Source organism: Gambusia affinis, linkage group LG22, assembly GCF_019740435.1.
Source record: "Gambusia affinis linkage group LG22, SWU_Gaff_1.0, whole genome shotgun sequence".
Lineage (NCBI taxonomy): Eukaryota > Metazoa > Chordata > Actinopteri > Cyprinodontiformes > Poeciliidae > Gambusia > Gambusia affinis.
The window spans coordinates 10,936,762-10,963,009 of NC_057889.1; the positions used below are offsets into that span (position 1 = coordinate 10,936,762).

Genomic DNA, 26,248 nt, shown 5'->3' on the forward strand with positions numbered 1-26,248 from the left:
GAGTGGCAGCAGGCCAACTTCTACACTGCAGGAAACCGCTCAGAGACCACCCCTCTCTCTCACCCCCACTGATATTCCTGCCCAATCAGAGGATGAATGTGATATTGAAGCATAGCCTCTATCTACAACTCAACAACCACGAGTTTCTGTGTTGGTCTCCTTAAAGCAGCTAGATGCAGACAAAAAAATGTAATAAACTCGTAGTATTGGGTCAACAAATTAAATTAAAATTAATTTAATAGCATGAAAAAATATAAAGAAAGCGACCCCGCCCACCCTGTGAATGTGTTTGGGACACTGGTTGTAGACGGGAATCTGGGCAGTCAGCAGTTTGCAGTGAGACAGGGGCCCCAGTTTGAGACTGATCTTTTGTTCACTGATCAAATATAATCGCTTTAATCCTCACAATTCACCTATTTGTTATCAGTTGCAGCCACGAGCTTGGTAGATTACAAGCCCTACGAACTTGACTGCCACTTAACACAAAGATGAATAAGTTTATTAAAGGGGCAATATTATGTAAAATCAACTTATTTTAGCTTTATATCATTCTATAATGTTATCACTTTATCAAAAACAAACTTGGAGTATGGCTTTGATTCTTACATGCATGTTTGAGAAATTCTTTAATGTACCATGACAAATATTAAGAGATGCCTAAACACTTGATCACAGAAAGCACCGCCTATTTCCACAAAGCTCCTCCTTGGAGCTGCAGTCTCCAAGCTGACCTTTTGCCTCACACAGCACCCCTCCTTTGAGTCTTCCCCACACAGTTCCTCCAGACTAGCGGCAGCTTCAATTAACAAAAACCTGGTGAAACCTCACATCTGCTGAGCTTTTATTCAAGTAAAACTTGTAAATGGCATAATGGAGAAGGACTGTTGTGATGACATGCTGAAGGCGGAGTGTCATAAAGAGCAGAAGCTCCTTAGAAAGACAAAGGCCAATTTCAAAACGACAAATTGCGACGTCAATTTGCAGATAAATCTAATATCAGCTCGTATTAACTAATTTACTACACACAGATAATATGTTTGACAAATTATGTTTATATGTCAAACATAATCTTTTATGTTATGTTTGACATATTAAGCCTTTTTATAACTGAAGCCAACATAGTTGCAACTTCATAATTTGACACCTTGAAATTGGGTCTCTGTCTCTTTAAGCAGCTGCTCTTTCCTAGATGAAGAAAACATTACGTATTTGAATTATCTTGGCTTTAGTCTAAACTGTTCCTCAGGAATTTCACAACCACTCATCATTTAAATATGTGACTGAAACACTTCATGTATTTGTTTGTGACACAAACAAACATACGTTTCTATGTATGTATTTTTTAAACCCGATCCTCTCCAGAAACCAATTGAAAAGCACTTCAGATAAAAAATAAAAAATAAAACAAAACAAATCAAGAACACCTGTGTGTTCTAAGTTCCCAGGTTATATAAAATCTTTGGAGTACGGGTAAAATTCTAAAGAATCTCTATTTGAACACCATATGAAATAACATAAAATATTGCTATTTCATTTAATTATTAAAGGGTTGAAACATCCATTTTGTGTGTATTTGGCTCTCAGAAACAAGCTGATCCTTTGTCAATATGGCCTGTGGGCTCCGACTCATCTGCCTTGACCTCATGTCAGTAATTAGAGGCAGATCACCGAGTGAATGTGTAAGCATGACAGCATGACTGTCAGCATGAAAAGACCATAAAAACAGAGTCCCAACTAAAAACACATGTAAATCCCTAAATAAACCCACCTGACCAGCCCGTAAAAAAACCCTCATCAAGCTGCCACTTTAACTGGAACGCGCTCAGCCATAATGGCCTCAGTTTTAAGCATGTCAATAAAAATAAAAAAGCTATGCCTCAAAGGCAACTGCTTCAGCCGAATTAAATCTCCATTCTCATGGAGCTGAAGCTTTTAAAGTAAGAGGGAAATTCTCTTCAAATATTATAAACCATGCCAACATAATCAACCTTTTTAAAAACATTTCAAAGAACATTTCTAATTATTCCTTAGTAAAACATATTTGATAAAGAGACCGATGCCTCAACTCTAAAACACAGTTGACTTAATTGTACAACTGAAAAGAAATGCACACTTAAATTAAGAACATTTATATTTTAATTTTAACAGTAAAACAAAGTAAAAACCTTAAAAAATAGTTTCTCCTTTTTTATATCTAAATACATACCGAGGACATTTTGGTTTCAATTATTCTTTGCATTCCCTTGCTCCAAATTAAATTCTCCAGTTAATGTTGCTTTACTATACGTAGCCTACACATTAAAAATTATATGATTTTTTTCCCTTTAAATTTCCATTTACAAAAGACAGTCATTTATTTATAGATATACACACACACTTTTTATTTACCTTTGTATGCAACTTTTAGATGGTATTTTCCATACAATCATACAAAAAACATAGGATACTTGTGATAAGCAAGTTGCTATAGTTTACTTAAAAAACTAAATTGTACTGGTTTTGTGTTTACCGTTTCTAATATGAGATTTGTTGTTCAACAGCAACAACTAATTCCTCTCCTTCTTGTGATAAAGTCTGCTATCTGACTCTTACAAGACATTAAGCAACAACTGGCACGGTTACACGTTTCCTGATTGGACAGGCCCTCCTACCTGTGGTTACTGAAACTTTGATCAGACCGCAGTTATCAGTCTCCAGGATTGTCTCTAGATAAAACACCGTCATAAGTCTTGGATCATAATGGCCCTTACTAATGCTTATCAGAGTGCTTCACATCCATTCTTACATGCAGTGCTGCACAAGTACATTATGGTGTGATAGCGTGAGCTTTGTGTGCTGTCTCAGTGCGTGATAAGAATGGGCAGATAAAAACGACAAGCTCCTTGAAGCAGGCATGAAGGTTCAGACATGCAAACAGGGGGAAGTTTGCATGTCTTAAATATATTTAAGCATGAAGGCCTCTTGGTTAAACATGTTTTTTGGTCAAAATAAAACGGAGTGGGAGAAAAAATACGATCTGTCCCAAAAATGACCCTGACAGAGCTTTACTTAAATTGTTGACAGTTTTTAAGCTGTTGGATTGTGTTGTGACCACATCAATGGACTGGATCCAATTAAAATAAGCTGCCATTCCTCTATCCCTTTAAAACTGAAATCCTGTTCAACAAATATAATCGCTTGGCTTTTTTTTCTCTTTCCATTGTTCATCATCCATTTGTACCATTAGGGAATAAGATACCAGAACAATGAGATGTTCCTGGAATGAAAACCAGAATAAAAGATGCAACTTACCTATAGAAGATCCCATTTTGATCAGCACATAAAAAAAAGACAGAAAACTGCAATTAGACACAGTTTAAACCAATGATTTACCCATTTATCTTAAAGGAAGCGTGCGTGTTTGCTATTTTAATCATCTATGTTCAGCCTCATGATGCATCCATGTACTGGGAAAAGGGCCACAATATAAGATTTCCGTGTCTGATTTTTAATGTGGCCTTGCAGGTTTGTTCATATCTGCTAATCTGGATTTACAAATGTTCTACATGGTGATGATGAGCTTATTTCAGTGTATGGAAATGTGTCCCAAATGCTCTCAGACTGTTATGCAAGAGTTTCAATAAGCATCTCGCAAACATCACTTCTGTTCCAAGCAGACACAGCCAAAAATGTATAAATACCTCCTTAATAAAATTTATATGAGACCGAATTCTGGTTCTGATTGCAACAGCATTTCAGTGCCAAGGTATAGTGGCAATGTAGGTTAATCTGTGTTCTCAAAAATATTACCAGCCGAACCGACATACTGTAGATCCACAGAAAACCTCAAGCAAATACTACTAAGCCTCACAGCACCCAACTTTCATGTCAACATGTTTTGCATTTGGCAAAAGTCAAAGTCTTGACTCAGAATTTGACATCTGTTACATTTTATTTGATGACCTCATGTACTGTAGATAACAAACAGCTTTATGAGAAGCAATAATGTAGACAGGAGCCCAGACAGGCCTCTGGATGACTAAAGTTTAGCTTTAAGTTAGTTAGCCTTGAACTTTGCAGACAAGATTTTTGAAGTTTGGCATTATGACAAGCAGAAATCCAGAAAATGTTCAAGTGGAAGTTCTGTTGTAATGATCAGATTTGTTTTTAACTCCGAAAATAACTCCAGCTTTCACATCAACTTGCCCATGAAAATTTACAACTTCACTAGCAGAACCTACAGCAGCTTGTAGGTTCCTGAGCTTGTGTACCAGGCGGCTCAAGAAGGTCAAATTGAGCCTGACCAGGAAACAATCAGCTGCATACCTATTACCGTGACAACAGAGGCAAACACCCAAAAAAGTCAGGCAGCAGGCTGCGTCAAAAATTGCAGGCTTTGAGTCTGAAGGCAGTAATTTTAAAGCTATATTTACTCTGAGGCAGTGCGCATGGCGGCCCACGTGTCTAGTAATTGGGTCTGGTGAATGCATAAATGTGATCTCCAGTTGTTATACATGCAAAAGTGGAGAATTACTCTAAAGTTTCCTTTGCAAAGTATACAGAGTACGAGTTGTCTGGACGAGAACAATTTCAGAATGACCCGTCTATGACTCCGACTCTGGCCTAGCATTAGCTATAAAAAGACATAACCGCACATAACAGAGAGACAGGAAGAGACAGAAGACAGAGGGCAGCGCTAGATTAAGCTACCAGACCATTTGCATGGGAGAAACAAAGGGTTGCAAATGTGACACATGTCATTGTTAAAAGGTCTGGCTGGTTAAAAAAATAATAAAAAAAATCAAGCCTGGTCTTAGTAAGGAATAAATATAATTTATTAGTGTCCTCAAGATTTGTTGCTTGCCAGTACAACAAACTTATAATGGTAAAACCGAGGATTTATTAAAAAAGAGTTGTAGCTTTCTGAGGAACTACATGTGCAGTAAACATGGATAATGTAGACAGACCACATATCAAAACATTATCCAGGAAAATATTTATTTGGCTCTAAAGACACTTTAGATAATAAAAAGAAATTCAGGTATAGTGAAATCAAGCAACAAAAATTCCAGTAACATTGACAAGCAATCCATTTTCAAGAAACTTTAAATAACGTGTTATTTTTGCAACACATTGTTTGTCTGACAAACTGTTTGAAGAGATTGGAATGGTACCCAATGAGTCATCAGTTTAATGTTTTATGATAAAAACATCTAACATAAGGAACAATTTAAGCTTCACCAAGGTGCTGCTCTTTGACTTATAGAAGCATTTCAAGCCCTCCAATTATTCAAGTTATGTGCATCTCAGAGCTGTTATAGAAAATGGGCATGTTCAAACACAACACAAAATTGAGACGTGCAATAAACAACAACAGTGGCGACAAGCTTCACATTCCTGTCAGGGAACTTATTTGTAGATTAAAATGCTCTCATTTGTTCAGAGTGACAGATTAAAAATATGATATAATTTGTAGTAGTTGTCAAATTGAACAGAGACAGTAGTCTAAGCAAGGACCAAGTTAAATCAGAGTGCTTCAGTACTATTTCACAAAAAGAGAAGATGCATGATACTGGAACTACAACAACACGACTAGGCAAGATTTAGCATTCTTGAGAGAAATTGGAGAATTGTAATTTTTTTGTTAACATTTTTTTAAGTATTTGTTGTCAGTGCCCAATGATTCAATCCAGGTTTGAGTAGTCCATGTATGAAAACCTTCTTGGTTGTCTAATTCTGAGGTGAACTTCATCTTAAAAAAAATACTGAAAATGTTCTCTTTTGTTTTCCAAAAAGCCTAAAGTTATAATGTATCAATAGCTGTGACATAAGGAAAGCTTGTTCAGTGTAGAATGATTCCATATCTTTAGTTTTTGAATTAAAGAGGATCAAATACAGTCCTACTTTAATAAAAACTGTCAAATAGTTCTGATACACTGGGAGACTGATTTTAGCCACATGAGCTACTTGTGCTATTCAAGACACAAGATCTGTTTCTTGTATCTTATTAAACCATTAGGTGAGTTATTATGAAGCAGCATTAGTGCATTTTGCATGTAGGTTTCAAGACAAAGCTACAGCTACAACCACCGTTCTATAACTCTCAGTGACAGCTGACTGATGTATAAACCAAGATACGATCAGTGTATAAATGGACTAATCCCAGGCATAACACCCAAGAATCTCTATGAGAACTAGAAATTACATTTTCAAATCAACCAAGACGGCCAAATAGGAAGCATAAATTCATCCATTTAGTTCACTTGTTCACAATAGTCAGTCATCCAAAGATGACACATACCCTCTGTCTGACATCAATCCCTCAGTAGTACCAGGCTGTGACACAAACATTTACATGACGTCACCTTCTTCCGGTCTGACAAGTCTTTATTTATCAATCACACACACGCACATGCACAGAGCCTTCTTTCACTGCCAACTCAATGTCGACCCTCTAAATCAAACAGAGCTCCCACTCACTCGCCATAGCAACACGGAAGTGCAGGTTGTAAACACACAGAGAAAGAGGCAATAAACAGACAGATGTGTTTCTATATTTACTTCTCCATATAAATAAAATGATTGAATCATTGGTCTTAGAGGGAAAGTGGACAATTGCATGGGCATTTCTTTTGATTTTTGTGTTCTTTCTTCATTCTCACCTATTTTGTGTTGAGGTCTGTACACCCAGTTGTCATCGTCCTCAGCCTCGTCTTTTTGAGGCATGTGAAGATGAGTGCGTGAGCGCGAGCGGCGGTTGGGAACCAGATGGAGATCGCTTTGACTGTGGAAGAATCGTCTCCCCTGGTGGGAGAGGGGGGACATATTGAGCCAACTGAGAGCCCGCGAAAGCCCTGCTGGCTTTTCCTTGTGGAATGAAGCAGATCGCCGGTCTCCTCTCATCTTTCCTCAGAGAAGCAAGTTTAGGAGGAGGTCAGATGAAATAGTTTAAGAAAATTAGCCTCCTTAGTCACTGATCCAGTGGTTGAATGTCTGTTTTAGGAGTAACTCCAAATATTAAGGGAAAGCAATCCAAATCCACACACATTCCAATCAGATTCCACATTGAGGAGTAAATTAGTTTCAGGAGGAACTTCATCCATGAGCCAAGTATGTTGTCCGACTCCACATCACGACTTCGTCTCAGCAGCTCCCAACTTTCGACCTCGTTCATATCATCCTCCTTTCACAAACTGAAATTCTTTCTTCAAACCATCCTTCCACATCTCCTCCGTTTCTTTTTGCTTTACGTCTTTGGGCATGATTCCAAAACCCAAGGGAGTAATTAGGCAATCCAGTTAGCTGGAAAAACAACATCCACCGCTTTATGCAGGCTTTCCGTAATAAAAAAAAAAAAAGGGTGGGGAGAGAGATTTCCAAACTTCCAGAAGATAATTAATGTTCAATCACAGCGGACTGGCAGTTGTAATTTACAACCACGTGTGTTTTCCAGCGCTGTTATCTCTGGTCACTGGAGCTAGTAAGGTGGCACAAACCGTCAGTGCAGCGGCAGACGAAGAGGTTAAGAAGTGTCAGTCTCCCTGGGTCTATTCCCAGCCTGATGGAGGTATTTGCATGCTCACAGGAGAGCAAAAACACAGTCACATATCTTATCCTCCTGCCAAATAAAGATCTCTCGTCTTCTCCTGATTCTTCTAGTTTTTTCCTCCAGTATTGAAGATGCTGGTAATGGAGGAAGAGGTGAACCAAGGAGGGGAAGGTTCTTTAAAAAAAAAAAAAGCAAAATAAAGAAGAGAAACAGAAAATGCTCCAGGCTGTTGGTAGCCCCCAAGTTCAGGAAGACCAATCAGCTGATCAGCAACTGAGATAAGACGTATCAGAAAGACTGCACCTGCTGCACACCCAAAAAAAACAAACGGTTTTAAAAAGAAAGCCCTGTCTGCTGAGGATTCCCAGAACTTTCTGCTCCTGGAGAGAGCAGACTGCAAGTGTATGACTGTGAGGAGCTGCCGAGAGTACACCCAGCCCTAAAACACACTGAACTGAAATACGAGTCAGCCCTTCCCTTCTTCCTTATTTCCTGCCTTTCTGTTTTTCTGCGATCCCTGATCTCCGCCCATCTCCTTCATCTGATAGCCAGCATGGCAACTACTCCCCACACCCTCCTTTGCACCTTGTTTTACCTCTTCTACCTTTTCTGTTTACTCTCCGTGTTACTCATGCTCTCCAGTCTCCTGCTTCCCTAATAAACCTGCATTTCGCCGCAGGACAATTCAAAAACCCATAAGAGCTTTCTATAGCTGGTATGCACTGCATGTTAAAGGCATGCGAAAAAAAGTGTCTTATAGTTCACAGCATGTTTGGGTAGCTGGCTTCAGCTCCCTGACATGAAGGGAGCAACTGGAATAGCAGGGTAGTTTAAAAATCAGCCAAACACTAACAAATTTTGTGGGGAAAAAAACCCACTTGTCATACACACAGTCACACACAGGCCCTCAGGAACAACAGCTCCTACCATATTTATTAGGGAGGTGGAGTTTTCCCACCCAATTGTGAATGCAGAATAAGCATGTGACCACCAAGGTGTGACAGTAGGTTGTTTGTTCGAACAGCAGTAGTCTGTCAGTTTCACAATCTTAAGTAAACTCACCCATAAAAAAGTTAGTGGGTTACTTGTTGTAAAATAACCTGCATCTTTAAGACACTATGTTCCATCTCGGGATGGATCGGTTACGTTACTGAAAACTGATTCCTCATTCGGTGTAGTCATGTAGTGTAAACCAACACTCCAGAACTCGTTGCTCATTCAGGTTCCTCACATTAATTTTTTGTTTTTTTCACTTTAAATCAGAAAATAAATAAATATAGCTGTGTTGCTAAGTTCTCAAATGGTAATCATCAGGAACAAATAGCATATTAATATACAGTGACAGATATGGCTGCTTTTAAAGACCTTTGTTCAGAGTGATGACACACGAGGCCACAGTCCGTTAATATTTAACCAGGACTATTTTCTATTGAGCAGAGACGGAGGGATCAGTTTGGCGTTGAAAGACTAATAACTAACAGGCCATTATGTTGATGAGGAAATTAACTAGTTCAAACATGCAGGCATTAGACAGGGTACCCTCAACACCATGGGTGAAAAAAATAAAAAAGTGCAATTTCTTTCAAAGCCAATCAACCCCCTAGAGAACAAGAAAGCTGAGAAGGTCAGCATCCTAGTTCAACCCCCTACTTCATTTTTATTTCATGAAACGTACAAGCAGTGCCAATAATCAATACGAAAATCGATACCAACGGCTGGATCTTCACGCAATGCACATCCGGTCAATACTGGGTTGGATTTAATGCTCAGGTACAAAATCACAATAAATATGTTGTCAAAGTGACAAACGTCTGACTATGTCACCATTTGTCACTTTGATGTGGCTTAAAATAAAGCAGTTTGCAAATTATCTTGCAAAAGCTTTCACATCGTTTGAACTTTCTCACATTTTTCTATGTACTTCAGTGTTTTTTATTGGGTTTTTGTGACGACTGACATGAATTTGCATTCATCCCTTTCTAAGCATATACCCCCCCCAAATAAGGGCGAGGTTCGGCTAGGAGAGAGTTAATCAGAGAAGCAGCCAAGAGGCCTGTGGCAAATGTGAGGAACTGGAACCACAGAACCGTTCCTGGAAACAAGGTCTGACATTTCCCTCTGGGATTAATAAAGTATATTGATTGATTCATTCATTCATCAGCTTTCTCTGTAGGATAGCTGGAGTCAGTCTTGTAAATAAAGGTAACCAGCTCTGTCACCTTAGGGAAGTTGCAAAGCATTCTGGGCATGCTCTGGGAGGAGACCCCAGGACAGACTCTGAGCTTTCAGGAGGAACTTGATGTTCCCTCTGGCCTGGGAACACTGCAGGATCCCGAAGAATGAGCTGAAGAGTGTTGCCAGGATGGGGAGCTGCTTGGCACAATAAGTATAGGAAGTTGTCCATCAATGAAGGCTCAACACAGCTGTCCTGGGGTCCACTCCTGGTCTGGACCTTTTACTTCATATCTTCCCTCTTCTCTCTCTGACCCCTGGCTTGTCTGCTAAACTGTCTACTAAAGGTCTTTTTCGAAACTAGAGAGACTTCTGGGTAACTTCCAGTATAAATTAATTAGGAGATAGTCCTCTAATTCCAGTGAGGGTAACAGAAAATGTTTAGCACATAATTGAAAAACACCTAGGAAACTTTCAAGTTTTTTTGCTTTCATCCATCTAAATTTTTGAAAAATCACTCCTATATAATGTTGTTGCTTCTTTCCTGCTCCACAGGAGAAGATGTAAAGAATCACATGCAGTAGCTCTGTGTGCAGTACAGAAATGAGAATAATATATAAAAAAAAAAATCATCCCAGTTTAATGAGATTTTTAAAAAGACCTCTGACCGTGCAAGTTACCATGAAGGGAGTATGTGTGTTCAGGTAAATGCTGTCTGGTTATCTCAGACGGGAGTGTGATTATATCAGCACAGAAAGTTAGCTGTGGTTAGCCATGAGATGACACATGCCTTAAACATGTACAAGATAAGATCTTACCACCATTAAATCATAAGAAAGGAGACAGGTTAATCTGAATTGCTGGATAATTAAATAAATTAAAAGACATCTAAAGATTATCAGGATCCTAAGAAATGCAATGCAGCTTTTTTCCTGCAAACAACAAAAACCTATTATTTGATGACTTTAAGTCAATTATCGTAATTTGCAAAAAATACAATAATTCAGATTCCCTTCTGAATTCACTGATTATCTGGATTACACAAGAAAATCCTGTAATTTTAGCCAACATAAAAGCAGCCCTTCTAAACTGACTAAACTACATATTGAGCTAAATAAACACCCCAAAGATCAAATACATCAGCTACTTCGTACATTCACTTCTGCACGACACAAATGGCGACATATGAGTACGATCTGGTTGCAAGGTAACTCAATCCAGCACAAGAGCAACCACTGACACTAAATACACCCTGATCAGACGCTCTTTTAAAGGATAAACATCACTTCCTGAGCTTTACGAGAGAGAAAAACAGCCCACAGAAGTGCATCCACACGTCCACAATTGTCTCATCCAGATAGAAGCCCTGGCCGGGCGTCCTTGCCAAGTTTCAAATCCCAGCAAGTCGAGTTGGTTTCTCAGCAGCAGCATGTCTCCAGAGCCAGTTAAACACAGGGGTTCAGCTGCACCGCAGAGGAAACCTTTTATTACCCCTGAGCACCTCGCATTTACAGGGACAGTTACGTGGGAGTTTGCGCTGGTGCAAGGCTGTTTCTATCCAAGACCACATGTGGGAACAAACTCACAAAAGCAGAATGCGACAGAGTTGGTAAAATGTTTTTGTTTTTGCATTGTGGGTGCAGATTTTCACACTATTAACGAAATGCTGCCTGTAGTACGACAAAATGAGAAGCTAGAAAGATCTGCCTTTAATTAAACGGCACAATTTATCTAGCCTTCACTTACCCTGCCTGTACCTCAAGAAATCTATGCTTATGTTTGTTTTTGCACATTTGACAGCTTTTTTCCTGCAGAGTAGACAAATCTACAGTAGGAAACTGAGAAGAGCAACATAAAGAAAAAAAAAAGTTTATATTAAATTGCTGCAACATGTAGTATGAAAACTGACTGATTTATAAGAAAAAAAACGCTCTGCATGTTATGGATTATCCAGTTCTCCCATAGGTAGAACTAGTTTTGCAGGAGCTTGAGTAGTTATATTTACACTACATCACATACATATAATTGATATGTTCAACACTACTCCTGTTTTCCTTGCATGTCATAAATTACCACGTACTAAACTGTTCTATAAACAGGTGAGATATTCCACAACTTGTAAAGAATCACAGAGGCCCTGCAGGGCTTGTAGCTAAGCAACAACCCTCTGAAGGCAGACAGGAGGGCTGCTCAGCTCTCTCGTCTTTCTCTCTCTCTCTATATATATATATATATATATATATACACACATATAGAGAATTAAGTAAAACTCATTAAGAAGGATCTTTGTTCAATTATAACCAGAAAAAAAATTTCTGAGGCTTACAATATGGTTTCCATGGTATTACGAAACGAATCGAGCCCACAGCCTCACAGATCCTCTATCGAACTTATCAGTGGAGATGCGTTGTTTATCCACAGATTTTTAATTAATTTAACACCAAACCCGTCTGGACATTTGTTTCCAAAAAACTCAAGATTTATTTTTTTTTACTGAGTTACAATTTATGAATGCGTAACAGAGATTATATAAGCACATTAAAGTCTGAGCCTCCAAACTTTAATCTCGGAATACTTTTTACAACTTTTATATGCAATTCCCATTTCCAACCACATGGTGGCACTACTTGTTTAACTTTACTTGTCCCAAACTCTCTTGGGCAGACACTTTAATAGTATATTGCCTTAATGCAAAGTCAAATGGGCCACAAAATATCTGCAGATGCTGGCCTTTATTCATTTATCCATGTTGAGCACCACAGAATTAGGCTTCAGTTCATAAACAATGAAGGCCTGGAGGGAAATAAAGTTTGTGTATTTACAAGACCCTCTGTCTGAGTGTGTGTTGTGCGAAGATAGCAATCTATAGTGGGTGATAACGCAGTTATTTCAAACATTCAAGGCCTATCTATGGCCTCAGTGGAATAGCACTTTTAAAAATCACACACACACTTCGGGACTTGCTGAGTTGTTAAATGTTGACCATACTTCTGGAAACACAAAGGTCAACAGGTGTCAGCCAAGTTTGAAGAAATCCCTATTCCCTCTAGCCATGTGCTTGAAATAGCTAAAATCCAGCGGTCATACAGTAGTGTCGCAAGAAAACAAATGTATATATTTATATGTGATATTATGTGGAGGGCTTTCACTGAAGCAGAGAATCCATGTCAGTGGTGTGGTCATTTTTTCACAGAATCGAGAGGCTTGGGAAATAGATGGAACATGTCATTCTCCATTTAGATATTGTACAAGTGAATAACTGTAATTCAACCTATTCAACAATGACAGCAGCCCACTGTCATTGTTGTTGCCAATAAAATTACAGTAAAAAATAATATTCTTAATGCGAGCCCCACGTGAACTACTTTTAAAATATAGATGTTTTAAAAAAGTGTTCTCACATTAGAACACAATGAAGAGAAGTCCTGCAGCTACAAACCTTTGACCTCTTACTTGTGACCCCAACGTGCCAACAGACTCACAGCTGCTGCTCAGTATATGCTTAGAAGTGTGGCTGTGTGTATTTTAACAGTTATGCACTGAGGATCTATGGATACTGGGCCATTTAATGTGTCTAAACACCCTTGTACTTCCTTTAAACAAAGACGTGTGTGTCTAAGACCTACATCTGAGAAGCAGCAAAGTGTTGCAAAAGGGCCTGGAAGCAGACTTTGTCCCGGGTAAAGGTTTGTTCATGATACTGCCCTCGAGTATATTCGGCCAAATACTCTGACATGCAGGCCATCTGAACAAAAGACGAGACAACAGCTCTGAGGTTAGTCTTAAAAAGAACAGAAAGAAGTGGTGCTCCCGCTTATAGGACAAATGAACTCTGGTAATTCGAGAACACCCAGCAGGGCTGCGTCCAGTGGTTGAAGCAGAGAAAGGGCGCGGCCGACTATGCATTCCTGATCAGTCATGCCTGAGCAGAGGGGCCAGTCCAATGGACCTGTAGCCAGATGTGTTCTGCATGGGCTTTGGGCGTTCACATTTATTGTATGTTTCTGGTTAAAGTCTGGCTATTTTAGGAGGAATATGGGACTGCAGTAGTAAGGAGTAATATTTTGCATTTATAAAGACACTGTCATCATTTTTACTGATCTCTTTGCACTTCTTTGTTACAGAGAACAAATGGAAGGTAACTTGCTTCCTCAAGCAACTATACCTGAATGCCAAGGAGGAGGTCTGAATCAAGCACGCAGCACTAAAAAATGTTTGGCACCCTGACTTGTTTGAATGTGTCAAAGGAGTTCCTGTTTGTACTTATCTAAAGGACAACCTGTTTGTCATTGCTACAGTATTCACCTGGGCTTGTGTCATCCTACTGGGTGGTTGAACCTGTTTTAAACTTCACTCAGTGGAAAAAACCATTACAACAGCTTCTTTGCTCATACATTACATGGTACAGGTGTACATAGGCATAGTTCACCTTGTACCTAAAAAGGATTTTAAACTGTGGCTAATAGATGAAAATATCTTGGAATTTGAAGTTATAAAATCAGCTCATAAGAAGGGCTGTGTAAGGCTTGACTGTATGCTAATGGGGGCATTTCAGCCATTTGATGCTGGTGTCTTGGAACAGGGACAGTTTTAGATCATAAAACTAAAACACTAAAAACTCTTGAAATTGGAAAAATAAATATCAAGACAAGAAAACAATTGAAGGCAAAAGTCAATATGTGTAACCAAACTGGAAGAAACCAGAATCAGATACAGTAAACCTAAACATGACTCATCATAAGTTCAAAATCAGAAGGAAATACAGTGGAAACACCAACAGGTGTGCCATTACAGTCTATGGATAACTGGGTGAATGATAACCTTGTTCATAAATCATGTGACTACTGGACAGAGAGAAAAATCTGGAACTTGGTTCCCTGTAACATTTAGATATGTCTCTGCTTCAATGAACCCAGATCAAATGATGAGGTCATTAGCAAGACCCTGTGGGACTAAGGAGGCCAATAATTCAGACGTTTTGGTCCAGGCATATGTCTGCAGTACAAGTTTCCCGGGTCTTGAGGGTCTGGAGTTTGAGAACTGGAGACGGGCCAATTGAAAACAGACGCTACCAAGTCAAGCACTCATCGACACACTTTGATTTCTAAGTAGTTACAAAGTATGTCAAGACATGTTTGCAGTTTGTTTAAGCTGTGTGAGAGAGCAAGACTTTCACCAAGTAACAGGAAGGCTAAAAAGGAATAAATTTGCTTTGTTTTATCATTTTCAGTATTCAATGGCTGTCCGTCATATAATATTAATATCACAAAGGACTATTTGGAATGCAGTTTTTGTTGGCCATTACATTACAAATGTAAGGAATCCATATTTTGAATACATATCTGCTGGATGCTGCATTGCAATGACAGGCAAGAGACAGAGGAGGAAAACTGAAAACAGGGGATTTATTGCAACAGATATCACTGCAGTGTGTAACAGTAGCATCATATATTTTTTAGATCTGGTAGCCCGAATTGATCTCCAAGAACTGCCATCCAACAAAGCTGACCTATTAACTGTTTACGAGAAAGAATACTTTTTATTGGTTCAAGTCCATGTGTCAAAAAGGTCAAACGTTAAAAAACAACTATTAGAGGTGGAATAATGGTTCATGATTACATTTTTAATCCTGAAAAATATTAAAGTTATTAGGATGTTTTCGAAAACCAGAGTACATAGTGCCCCGGTATGAAACCAAAGGACAAACTTGATCTATGCGTTTGCCACAGAGCTACTTTGGTTACAAAGCCAGGGGATCTGTGGTTGCACTCCAATAATGCTGAACTTGTTATAGTGGTTATGAAATATAAACAACACTCATATTTCTGGCATTTCTTGAGAAGAGTCTTTTGAAACAGAAAATTCCATCCCATAATTTAATGTGGTTTAAATAATTTTATTGCAAAAAGTCAAATAAAGAGTTGAATTATCTAATTAGTCCGTAACTATTCGAGGCAATAGCCGGGTTTCTAGCAGCAAGGTAAAAACAAAACCTTTTTCAAAATATTTTTTTCTGTCTTTTTGGATCATGCTGTACTACTGCTGTTGCTGCACCCTGTCAGTCAGCTGCTCGTAAGAAGACTTCTTTACAATTTTAGTGTTTAAAAGAAAGACAAATTTGGCTGTTTTGAAATACTTGTTGTCAGCACAGGCAGTCCTGGGGTGCCCATGCTTGATCTATGGGTCAGTTAAATAGGCAGACAAGGGTTAAGGAAAAGTTCAGCTCATGTGCTGACAGCCAATTTGGCAACCCACCAGGAGTCAAATCTGGCAACACGCCCATCAAACCCCAGAGGAGCCTGCTTTCTGTTGTGTGTCTGACAGGCAGTGTGAGTCAAAGGGCGGGGGAAATACCAAGCACAACAATAAAAAAAAAGACCAAAAACCTTCTTAAACAGAAGGGAAAAGCACCGAAAAAACAATGGGGGAAAAGGTGTTTTGCAATATTTTCCAAGTGTTTTCATTTATAAAGCATTTTTAACAAGCATACAAGCGGAGAGAGGAAAACTAATAAAAGCCAGGATGTGTGAAGAAACAGTAGCAGAGGCTGCTGCTGCAAGTTTGTGTGGTCCTCATCAACAAAACTCTACCAACAATTATTCTGTTGGTGTTAGCACAGACTTAGAAATGAGGGTAAGATTCATATGTGGTAATAATAAAATGCAGAACAGACAATGAATAGAAGAGGGGAAAAAAAGAGATAAGGAGCGACAGACGAGAATTATGCTGATTAGGCAGGCGGCAGGACGACCGTTAAAGAGACAAAAGGGGCTTGACTCAGTCTGGCTGTGTGTCGTCTAAAGCTGAGAGCTGTCAAAGAAACACACACACGCTCACGCAGAGTAAGTCTACCGTTACTCTAAGCTCATTCCTTCTTATCTGGGTTCACATCAATACATCAACCTTTCACAAACTTCACAAAGCTGGACTGAGATCAGCTTTAATTTACCAATAAGCTCTCATAAACATACAAGTTCGGGCTCATTCCTGTCTGCAACCTCGCTCCACGCTGCTGGCTGACTTTCCTCCTTTCCGATCCAAGAAGATCTTCCACAGCCCATCATCCTTAGAGGAGGACTTCAGGATGCAGCTGAGATCAGATCCTGGATGTGCTGCCTGCCAGCCGTTACATGCTGGGATTATAAGGAACATTACACACTAACTGCAGGTGTAATAGCAAGCAAACAAAGTAATGAAGGCAAAGAGGGAGTTCATATGATTAACAACGTTAAAAGCTGTAAAACGGGCCTCAATCCCCCCCATTTATGTCCGCCCTCTGTGTACGGTTCATCTAAGGTTGATTTTTTTTCTTCTTTACAATAAATCTCCCTAAAACACCCCAAAAAAACAGACGAGTTTCAACATTTTCCCTCTTTCTGGACCTCTCTATTCCTCATTATATGCTTCTTTTGTTCCCACACAGTCTCTCAATTCGTGGGGAGGAACATAAACTCTCGGCCCACCTCGGACTCCGAGCCAAAGGCCACTGGTTGCGACCACCCGCCCACCCACAGCGCAGTCGGCGCAGCAGGGTTTTCCATGCGAGTCTCTGTGAGCGCGTTTCCTTGCAGCTGTCCTTCTTCACGCTCGACTGCATGCATGTACCTGTGCCAGCTTACAGGTGTGCATCTGTATCTGCCTGCAGGCGTCTGTGTGTCTGGTTACGCAGTCCGCAGAGGGAAATCTGTGCAGTTGTTTGTTCAAGCTCTGCTCCCACCATAATAACAGCACGCACAGGTCGTCGTTACAGGATGGACAAAAATCATTGTTTTACTTTAATAAAATAGTGGAGACTGAAATTACAGCCCTCTCAGATCGGCATTGTGTGTTTTTCATCGTATCTCAGGTTCCATCGGTTTGTTGGCCTCCTCCAGGGCACCGTACTGTTTTCAAATCAGCTCAGATTTCTGGGATTGTTGGGAAGAAAACATCTACTAGAGGTGGGTTGACATATCTGTTATCCATGGATAATCTTTGCTCGGAGGAGCAAGTGAACAATGAAAATCATCCCTCCACCTTAACTAGGATTTTGCTTGTTCCACTGAATCTTTTTCATTATTAGTGAAAGCTATTTGTGTTTTTCCAAATGTTATTCAAACTAATAACAGAGAAAAAGGCTAAATAGTTACCGCCAGATTTCCTTATTAAAATAAGTGATGTTCCAATCAGTTTGGCAGATGAAAATCAGACAATTTTTCCCAAAATATTCCTTCCAATTTAGTAAGAAAATGAAAACCTCCTCTTCTTATGTCACTAAATTCTTCAACAAATGCATTTTTCTTGGTGTGCTTCTTGTTTTGAGCTTAGTAAAAATCAGATACAGCTCAGAAAACATGATTTAATTTATAAATTGAATTAGTCAAGATTTTCTTTTTAAATAAAACCACTACCCTCAATGAACCTGCAGCTTTTTCTTCTCTTTCATAGTGAATGTTGGTACACTTAATTGTTAAGTTTGTTTTCTAGAAAATCTAAACCAGAATCAATAGGTTTGAAATCCAGGGAAAGCCAGAAATCGGTATCACTTCAGAAAAGCCTGATCAGGGGAGCTCTCATAGTTAAGGCTAATTCCTCAAGTAAAAAAAAAAAAACTCCATGCAACATGAAAGAAGAAGTTTCATAATGAGCATGAATCCTTAGCAATCAGAATACCCCTCCAAAACACTCCATTCCAGTCAATCATTTGCGGTATTGATATTGCACAAACCAATATTGTGATGGTCGTCTGTTTGTGATTTACTGTGGGTACTTCTAGGAATCCTGCAACATCCATTTGGTTCATTTATGTTTTATCCTCTTACTCAAATGCTCATTTAATTAGGTGGTAACACCAGAGTTAATAAAATGTGGGGGATGAGAGCAGTTGCTATGGTAGCCAACAACACTGAAGCGGACAGGCCGGCACATGCAAACACACAATTTGAATAATTTTAAGGGGATGAAAAACCCTGAAGACACCTTGGAGATATAAACATCCATCAGTCAATGAAACCATTTTCCCCTAATTATGGAGGAAAAAAATTATCCATCTTACACACATCCTGACAGATGACTGGAAAATAGCTACATGAAATAAAATCTTTACTTTTCGGTTGCAAACCTATGACAAGCTAATAAAAAAAACTAAACAGAACAAAGTGGAGTTAAACTGATCTTAAATAAGTGCAACACTGAAAAAGAGACAGATATATTTACATATTTCCTTGTTTGTCCAATTGGGAAAACAGAAAACAAGCAACCCAAACAGGCAATGATGTCACGGGTTTTTCACGGATCCGTGAAAAACAGAGAAAAAACAGGATGCCCACTCAACACCTTCCTGACCCCCCGTGCATCGCCCAGATGTTTAGGGTCTCAGAAGTGAGGTTTCCACTTCCTTAAGAAAAAACATTTCTTTTCCCCATGTGAAAATAATGGGACGGGCAGTAAATCTCTGGATCCAAGTGACAAGTCAGACCTGTTGGACAAGTCAGCTGGAGCTTGAGACTGCCGGCGGGAGAGGGAGACATGAAGACGAGCAGCGTGAAGAGGGGTGATGTGGGTCATAGGGGTGTGAGAGCGGGTCAGAGCACTGCAGCGAGGAAGCGTTATATGACTCAGCATGAATAACGGATTCGCTCTGGGCAACTCCTAAAGGCTTTCCAAATGTGCCCGACGTCAAAGATAATGACCTGAACAGATAACTGGTTTTATTTTAGTTTTTGTTCCCATGTCAGTGAAGACACCCAACGAGTAATTTCCAGTTCACGGTACTTGACTGTACTCCTAAAAAGACACAACATCCACTTTATGGTCTTTTAATTATTCAAAATAGTTAGAAAATCAGCTCCACATTTTGGTTCGGCAGCCACCACCGAAGCTCAGAAATTACAGAGTTTCTATTATTTCCTTAACATCTAGATTCCTACAAAGAGAAAAACAACCAGATTCAAAAAAGTGCACTGCAGAGTGTGAGTGTGTAATCTCACAGGACTACAGAGTGTCAGACAAATAAAGCACTTACCTATTGAGATGTGGAGGAAGGGTCAAAGAGAGGTCAGATGAAAGCAGGGTGAAGGTCATGTGAAGAAAAAACAAAAAAAATTCTATGTTTATTTGGCAGATGAATTTGTTCAAATATAACCTGTGTGTGCTTTTGAACTTGACAGGAGATAAATGTCACTGCACACTGAGGCAAGGCTAGCCGAGGTATGTTACAGAAAAAAAAATACAACAAAAAAAGCTTCAAAGCTTTACTTAAGAGGAAAAATATGTAAAATGAAAAAAAAAAAAGGCAAAACACAATTTTAAAACAGATAAACGAAACTTCAACTTAACTGACAATGATCAGGTAAAATTCAAAACCAATTTTAGTGTCTGATCCAAAAGATTTTACAAGATTTGGAGTTTAATTTTACATTTTCATTTAAACTTTTTTTTTTCAAATTAGCATTAGTAAAATTAGCAATTAAACAATTGGTTATTAAACATGTAGACTATTATTGTTGTTAGCAAGTACCACATCCCTGGTTCCAACCCCTGTTTTAATTATGTGACCTGATGCGGACCAAAGAGAAGCAAAAAGCAAATGAGGTGAATTAGCTGCGCTTCAGTCAGAGGCCTCATCAGATTTGCTACAAGACTGACTGCTACTGGAGTCATTGTCATAAAAATACTACCACTGTGTCATCTAACCTTTTATTCATACAGTGATGGACACCTTAGGTGTGTGGGGGTTTTTTTGTTGTTTTTTTACAAGCCACATTTAAAAACTATACATGAAATCAATGTAACAGCATCAGCTGCATTTCTAAATCTAATGGGACAGTAGCAACACAGAAAGCAGTCGGCACATACAGAAATACAAACTCCCGGATGTGAAATATGATCTCTGAGCCAAGCCTTCTGTGTGCAAAAGTTAAATAGTTCATGATGTCAGAGCTTATACAAGCTGCATTGATGCTGGGAACCAGCTGACGTGACACAACTCTAAAATATTCAGTAATTCAGGAGTGAGAAAGAGGAAGAGGAAAGGTGAGATGTTTCAACTTTTGGTATTCTCCCAATTAGTTTATTTAAAATAAAACAAAACAATACAGCAAAAATGTCGCTGATCAAGCATTTTGGGCAAATGACTGTTCGCGCCCACAGGAAAACCCCGTACGCAGCAAAGGCAAGAAAACTTATAATAATTTTAAAAAAGAAAAATATCAAAAACAAAATGATCACCAAGATGAATTCAAAAAAGAAATATCAACCTGCCTGTAAATACCTAAGCCAGTTATAGGCTAAAACAGAAACTCCTCACGTGTGAAAGGTTGTAAAAAAAAAAAGTGTTGATGAATGCAATCATCACCTCAGATGTGTGGACAGTCGACTAGAGAAAGCCGGTAAAGAATTATGAGTGTGTGTGTGTGTGTGTGTGTGTGTGTGTGTGTGTGTGTGTGAACAGGACAAAGTCCTCGGGGCTTTGACTCATTTGAACTCTTCTTGATGCTACAATGAGACATGACCAGGCAGTCGCTACTGCTCAGCTGAGTTATCCTTCCAGATGAATCTAGGTCAGCCAAATAGACAATTAAAATGCTTGCTTTTCACAATGGGTCATATAACTGTTGCAATTATAAAAGAGGACACAGATAATAATAATTCTCTTTGAATTTGTTCACAATCGTGGTTTCAGCTTGACTAGCCTGATTGGTCAGAAACTCAAAAATCTCATCTTTTTTAAACAATCAATATACCATAATTAACCATTAACAGGTCACAAGCCCAGCACTCTTCAGGGCAGAAGTTACTGTCTAAAGAAGATCTATAGTTTGACATTTTAGTATCAGCAAGGTGATTCTCTGTTTTATTCTTCACAGTGTTCAGCCTTTATATAAATGCTCAGTATGCCCACATTTGGAAATCTCGGTCAACATCCTACATTCTCTAAAGAAAGCCAATACAAACAGACAATGTTCATAATTAATAATGCTGACACCTCAAACTGTGTCAATTGTTTCTTAGTGCATCTGCACCTTTAACATCTGATATCTCAGAATTTGATACTACTCACAGTATTTGCAGCTGTGAGAATGACCTCCCATTGGAAGCTGCATGCATTAAAAAGCAAGTCTGAACAGTATCTATAAATGGAGCTTCACACTTTCCTGTCTTTAATGTTAAAAGAATAGAAATACATGAAGAACCATCACCTTTGACACGAATTTGCTCCACAGCTGAATTTCATCTATTAAGATGGAATTCAGTGAAAAGTCCGTCTTCCAGTCCGCTGGTCTGGACTTCTTTCAACTCTCAGTCCTGACCTTGTCCAGCCTGCACACCGCCAGCCTGAACAATGCAAGCTCAGATCCCACACTGCAGCACCTGCTGATCACCATCGGCTCTTTATCCGTCTTCCTCTCCCAGTTCACACATTTTTGTTCTTTCTTTACCTCCTTGTCTCGGTCTCTCAGTAGTTTAATTCTCCCCAAAAAACTCACACCATGTCCCTGGCAAAGATTGTTTCATATTTAAACAATGTGTTCTATTAGGTAATGTTTTATATGCAAGTATTTGCCGAGATGCTCATCCAAAGAAACACATGCACAAACATGCATACCTGTATAGGGGGTCTTCATCTGCTTTTGGGATGAAATCCTACTTGCTTTCACAGGCATCTTACTTGAAAACTGCACATAACACTGACAGGACGACTTCAATTTAAAGGCTACACACGAATCAGCAGGCATTCTCTGCACTGCCACACACATGCTGACCAATCAAAAACCTGTTATGAAGAAAGAAGAGGGGGTGTACTGCGAGTGGTGAATTCATAGGAGCCCCTAATAGTGACCCCCTGCAAAACTCAGGGTTTCTGCAGTAATGTGGTCACTATCTGCCACAGTGTGCGGTTGCCAGGGTGACATAAGGCGGCCTGTTAGTCAAGTTTAACGGGATCTCCGGCCCCTTTGAGATATCAAGTTGGGGGGTCAACGGCAAAAACCTCAGGGTTCTTTGAAGAACTAAGCTGCAGAACAATACAGCCTGATGCATGGGCAGGTTTCATTTGTTGTGTATCTGCTTTGAAAGAGTGAATTCAATGATCTGAGCCATCTCTCATGGTGCCTTAACAGTGATAGTTTTCTTACACATGTAGCGTATTCCAAGCAGTCCAACAACTTCAAGATGCATCTCATTTGACCAGAAAGCTTTCTTCTACATTTCTGCTGTTTCCCCTAATGTGACATTAGTACATCGTAAATGAGACTCCTCAAGGTTTTTCTTCCAACAGTGCATAGCTAATTGTGTTCCTGTCAACAGATTTTCCCACCTAATCTGTTTTTTTTCCTGCAACTCATCCAAGTTGACATGCACCTCTTGCCTATTTCTCCTAGTTAGTCAGCTTATGTGGACAGTCAAGCTCTTTTTTAGGCTTGTAATTGTGCTATCCTCAAATTATGCTTATTGAGACTTTCTAAGCGTTGGATATTATTTCATAGCCAAATCCTGCTTTTAAACTTTGGCTCTGCTTCCAGGTTGACCTGTCTGCCGAGTATTTTTCTCAACTACACTGCTTTGTGTTATTCTATTAGATAAATTTCTAATAAAATAGAAATTTTATTGTAATGTGACAAAATACTTCTGCACAAACTGCATGTCCACACCTCCATGTCATTCTGCAGGACAACAGCTCCTGTCGTAATGAGACGATGCAATTGGCTTATACAGCTCCACATCCATCTTGCAGACTGTCATTTCAGGTTTGCCTCTAAATGCTGTCAGCTCCATCCTTTGTTTAAAAGGTAATTACGCATGTGGCCAACGTTTAGCACCGGTTGTTTTTTATGGTTTGCTTTAATCACAACCTGCGATGCTTTGCGGAAGTCTCTCCACTAACCCTTCCCATAGACAAATCCATCACCGCCGCTCTCGTTTTCCGATCCAGCAGGAAACAACTGCGAGAAACGTGTCACATCCTGTAGCTGGACATGGTGACAATCACAAAGAACAATCTGAGGGGTGCAATTGGATGAGGCAGCTGTCTGATTAAGAGCAGTTTTCCTCTGAGCTCTGAGCGTAGTGTCTGGGGAAAGAGGAGGATGGCGGCAGGGGCAGGAAGTAGAACAGGATATAGTTGACAGCGCCATCTCCCACAGGATGCTGGGACTTGCAGGGTTGACAAAGGAGTAGTTTACGAGGAAAAGGCTGGAGATAGATGAGGTTAAATCTAAATGCCAAAAAATAAAAAATAAAAAACAAGCGATCAGTTTTTAAAGAGATATACTGAAAAGGAGCGCCCCAATCCACAAATCATTCAGTTACAACATGCTCTACTAATATCGTCAAAAATAAATAAGAGCACAGTTATGTTAGAGAAGGACCTGAGGGATTTAAATGTTAAATTTTACTGAAGAACTTGGTTCTCAAAACCAAGACTTTTTTTCATTAAATTTACCTCTAAATGCATTACTCTCCTCCTATTTTCCTCCATTATTGCACCGTTAGAAACAATGAAACAACAATCTGGTTTGTGTTTGAGGATAAAAAACTGAGATCTTAAATTAACTGAGACACAAAAAAGCTGTGTCTTGCTTTTTTTCTAAAAACCCTTCAGACTGTGCAATAAATCTGTCAGCATTTTCAGACAGGGGACTCCAAAGGTTGCTTTTCTGAAAAGTTTAGACTTAATTGTGCTCTATTTGATAGTTTCTCAGGGACAAATCACTGACAACATGCAGAAGAATGCTCCTTTTATGATCCATTGCTCATTGATCACTCTGTCTGCATGCTTAATTTTATTAGTTTGAACATCGGAGTAGAACAATAAACTGGCAACATTAAAAAGCAGGATTTATCTCTTCTCTAAAAGGCTTCATTTCTGTACTCAGAGAAACAAATAACATCTCTGTTTCTATGCATGCGTCTTTCTCGGACGAAGTCATTGTTGACGCTATTAGCAGAAATTAACGTGTTCGTTTATATTTAATTCAGCAAATACCCCTGGTCCAGTGATTCCATTTGCAGCTGTGTCTCTTTCCTACATAAACTCATGGGCAAAACTGTAACCATCATTAACTCTGTATGCTCTCCACATAAAGACTGGAGCTGAGCCAGTGCTTCCAGGTTCCTCTGCTTCCGTTCAGACCGGACGGAAACAAAGCCCGGTTCTGCTGAAAGTGTCTGCATTAAAAGGAGTGGTTTCTTTTCACCGTCGTCTTTGCTGCTAAGCTAAAGAGTCGATGCTAACACATGAACTTCTGCAACTTCTAAGGTTTTTGCCAGCTGGCATTATACAATATAAGCAGTTAAATTTCCCAATGTTGCATCAGATGTAGGACTCACCTGTGTGTGTAACTATGTGACTATATGATTGTAATCCAATGGAAAATCCAAGGTATGCTTTACTTGAGTTTGAATGCAATTACATTCTAAGTCTGAATAGTAAATGGGTCTGTTTGTCTTATAAAGAGCCTTAAGATGACATTTGATATAAACACTATACAAACAAACTGAATTACACCAAATGTCATGTTGTGTCATGCATTAATTTATTGGCTCTTTATTTGACGTGCTGCCGAAACATGTCACTGTGTGTGTGTTTGGTGCCAGGTAGCATCAATCACACAGATGACACCACACAATAAAAAAAATAATAATTTATGCAAAAGTCTGCCAGTCTGCTTGATGGGAATTAATTATTTTATGTAATGCCTTTACAACCTAATGCACGATGCAGACAGAGCAACAACAATTACATGCACCTAAAACCAAAACATTTAGACTAACGCCACTTATCAGTGCGACTGACATTATCTGCAAACACCTGATAAAGAACACATTCGTCAGCAGAAAATAGCTTCACATTTTTGTGGTATGATTAAACAATGGAAATATTTACCAGGAGAAATGGGGTTCATATTTCTAGGATTTCATTAACACATCAGGTCAGAGACTCGTTGTTTTAGAGTTAAAGTTCACCATTTATTTATGGTAAATATTTTTACATTGGGCAAGCTTTAAAGTAAAAAAGGACAAGAAAAACAAATAAGAAGAATGAATGTGATGTGAAAAGAGGGAAGGAAACAAAAAAAGAAATCCAAGAAGGACACAAGGAAGAAAAGCGATTAAAAAAACGAGGAAGGAAAGAAAAGGTAGACTAGAAGGAACAGAAAAGGGTACAAAGAAGAAAAGAAAGAAGGGCACAAGTAAAGAAGAGAGGGAAGAATGGAAGAACTTGAAGATAAAAATGGAGAAAGGACACACGAAGTGAAGTCAAGAAAATGGAAGCCAAAAAAGGAAAGTAAAGGAGTGAATGAAAGAAGGAATAAAAGGAGTCAGACTGAAAATATTGAAACAAAAAAGGGATGGCAGTAAGGGTTCAAGGAACAAAGAAAGAAAAGAAGGAATAACCACACAGAAGAATGGAGGGAACAGAGGAAAGAGGGATGAATCTGAGGAAGTTAGAATGGAAGAACACACGGCAAAAGAAAAGGAAGGAATGAGGGAGATAAGAAATGAAAAAATAGAGGGGAGAAAGAATGGAAAGACAAAAACAAAGAAAGAACAAGGGGAAAAAAAGAC

The 26,248-nt window shown here is 39.1% G+C and overlaps 1 protein-coding gene across 4 annotated transcripts in view; it reads right to left on the reverse strand.

Moving 5' to 3' along the window:
* nhsl1b (NHS-like 1b) overlaps positions 1–26,248 on the reverse strand; it is a 92,885-nt gene that overhangs the window by 49,308 nt on the left and 17,329 nt on the right. The window contains exon 1 of one of the 4 annotated variants that reach the window (XM_044106573.1): positions 22,287–22,332. The exons of 2 other annotated variants lie outside the window; for them this stretch is intronic. In XM_044106573.1, the coding sequence (XP_043962508.1) occupies positions 22,287–22,305 (19 nt within the window). In that variant the 5' untranslated portion in view covers positions 22,306–22,332. Of the gene's footprint in view, positions 1–6,641; positions 7,920–22,286; positions 22,333–26,248 lie in introns of those variants that run through there. One more of the 4 variants, XM_044106567.1, reaches the window with a different exon arrangement.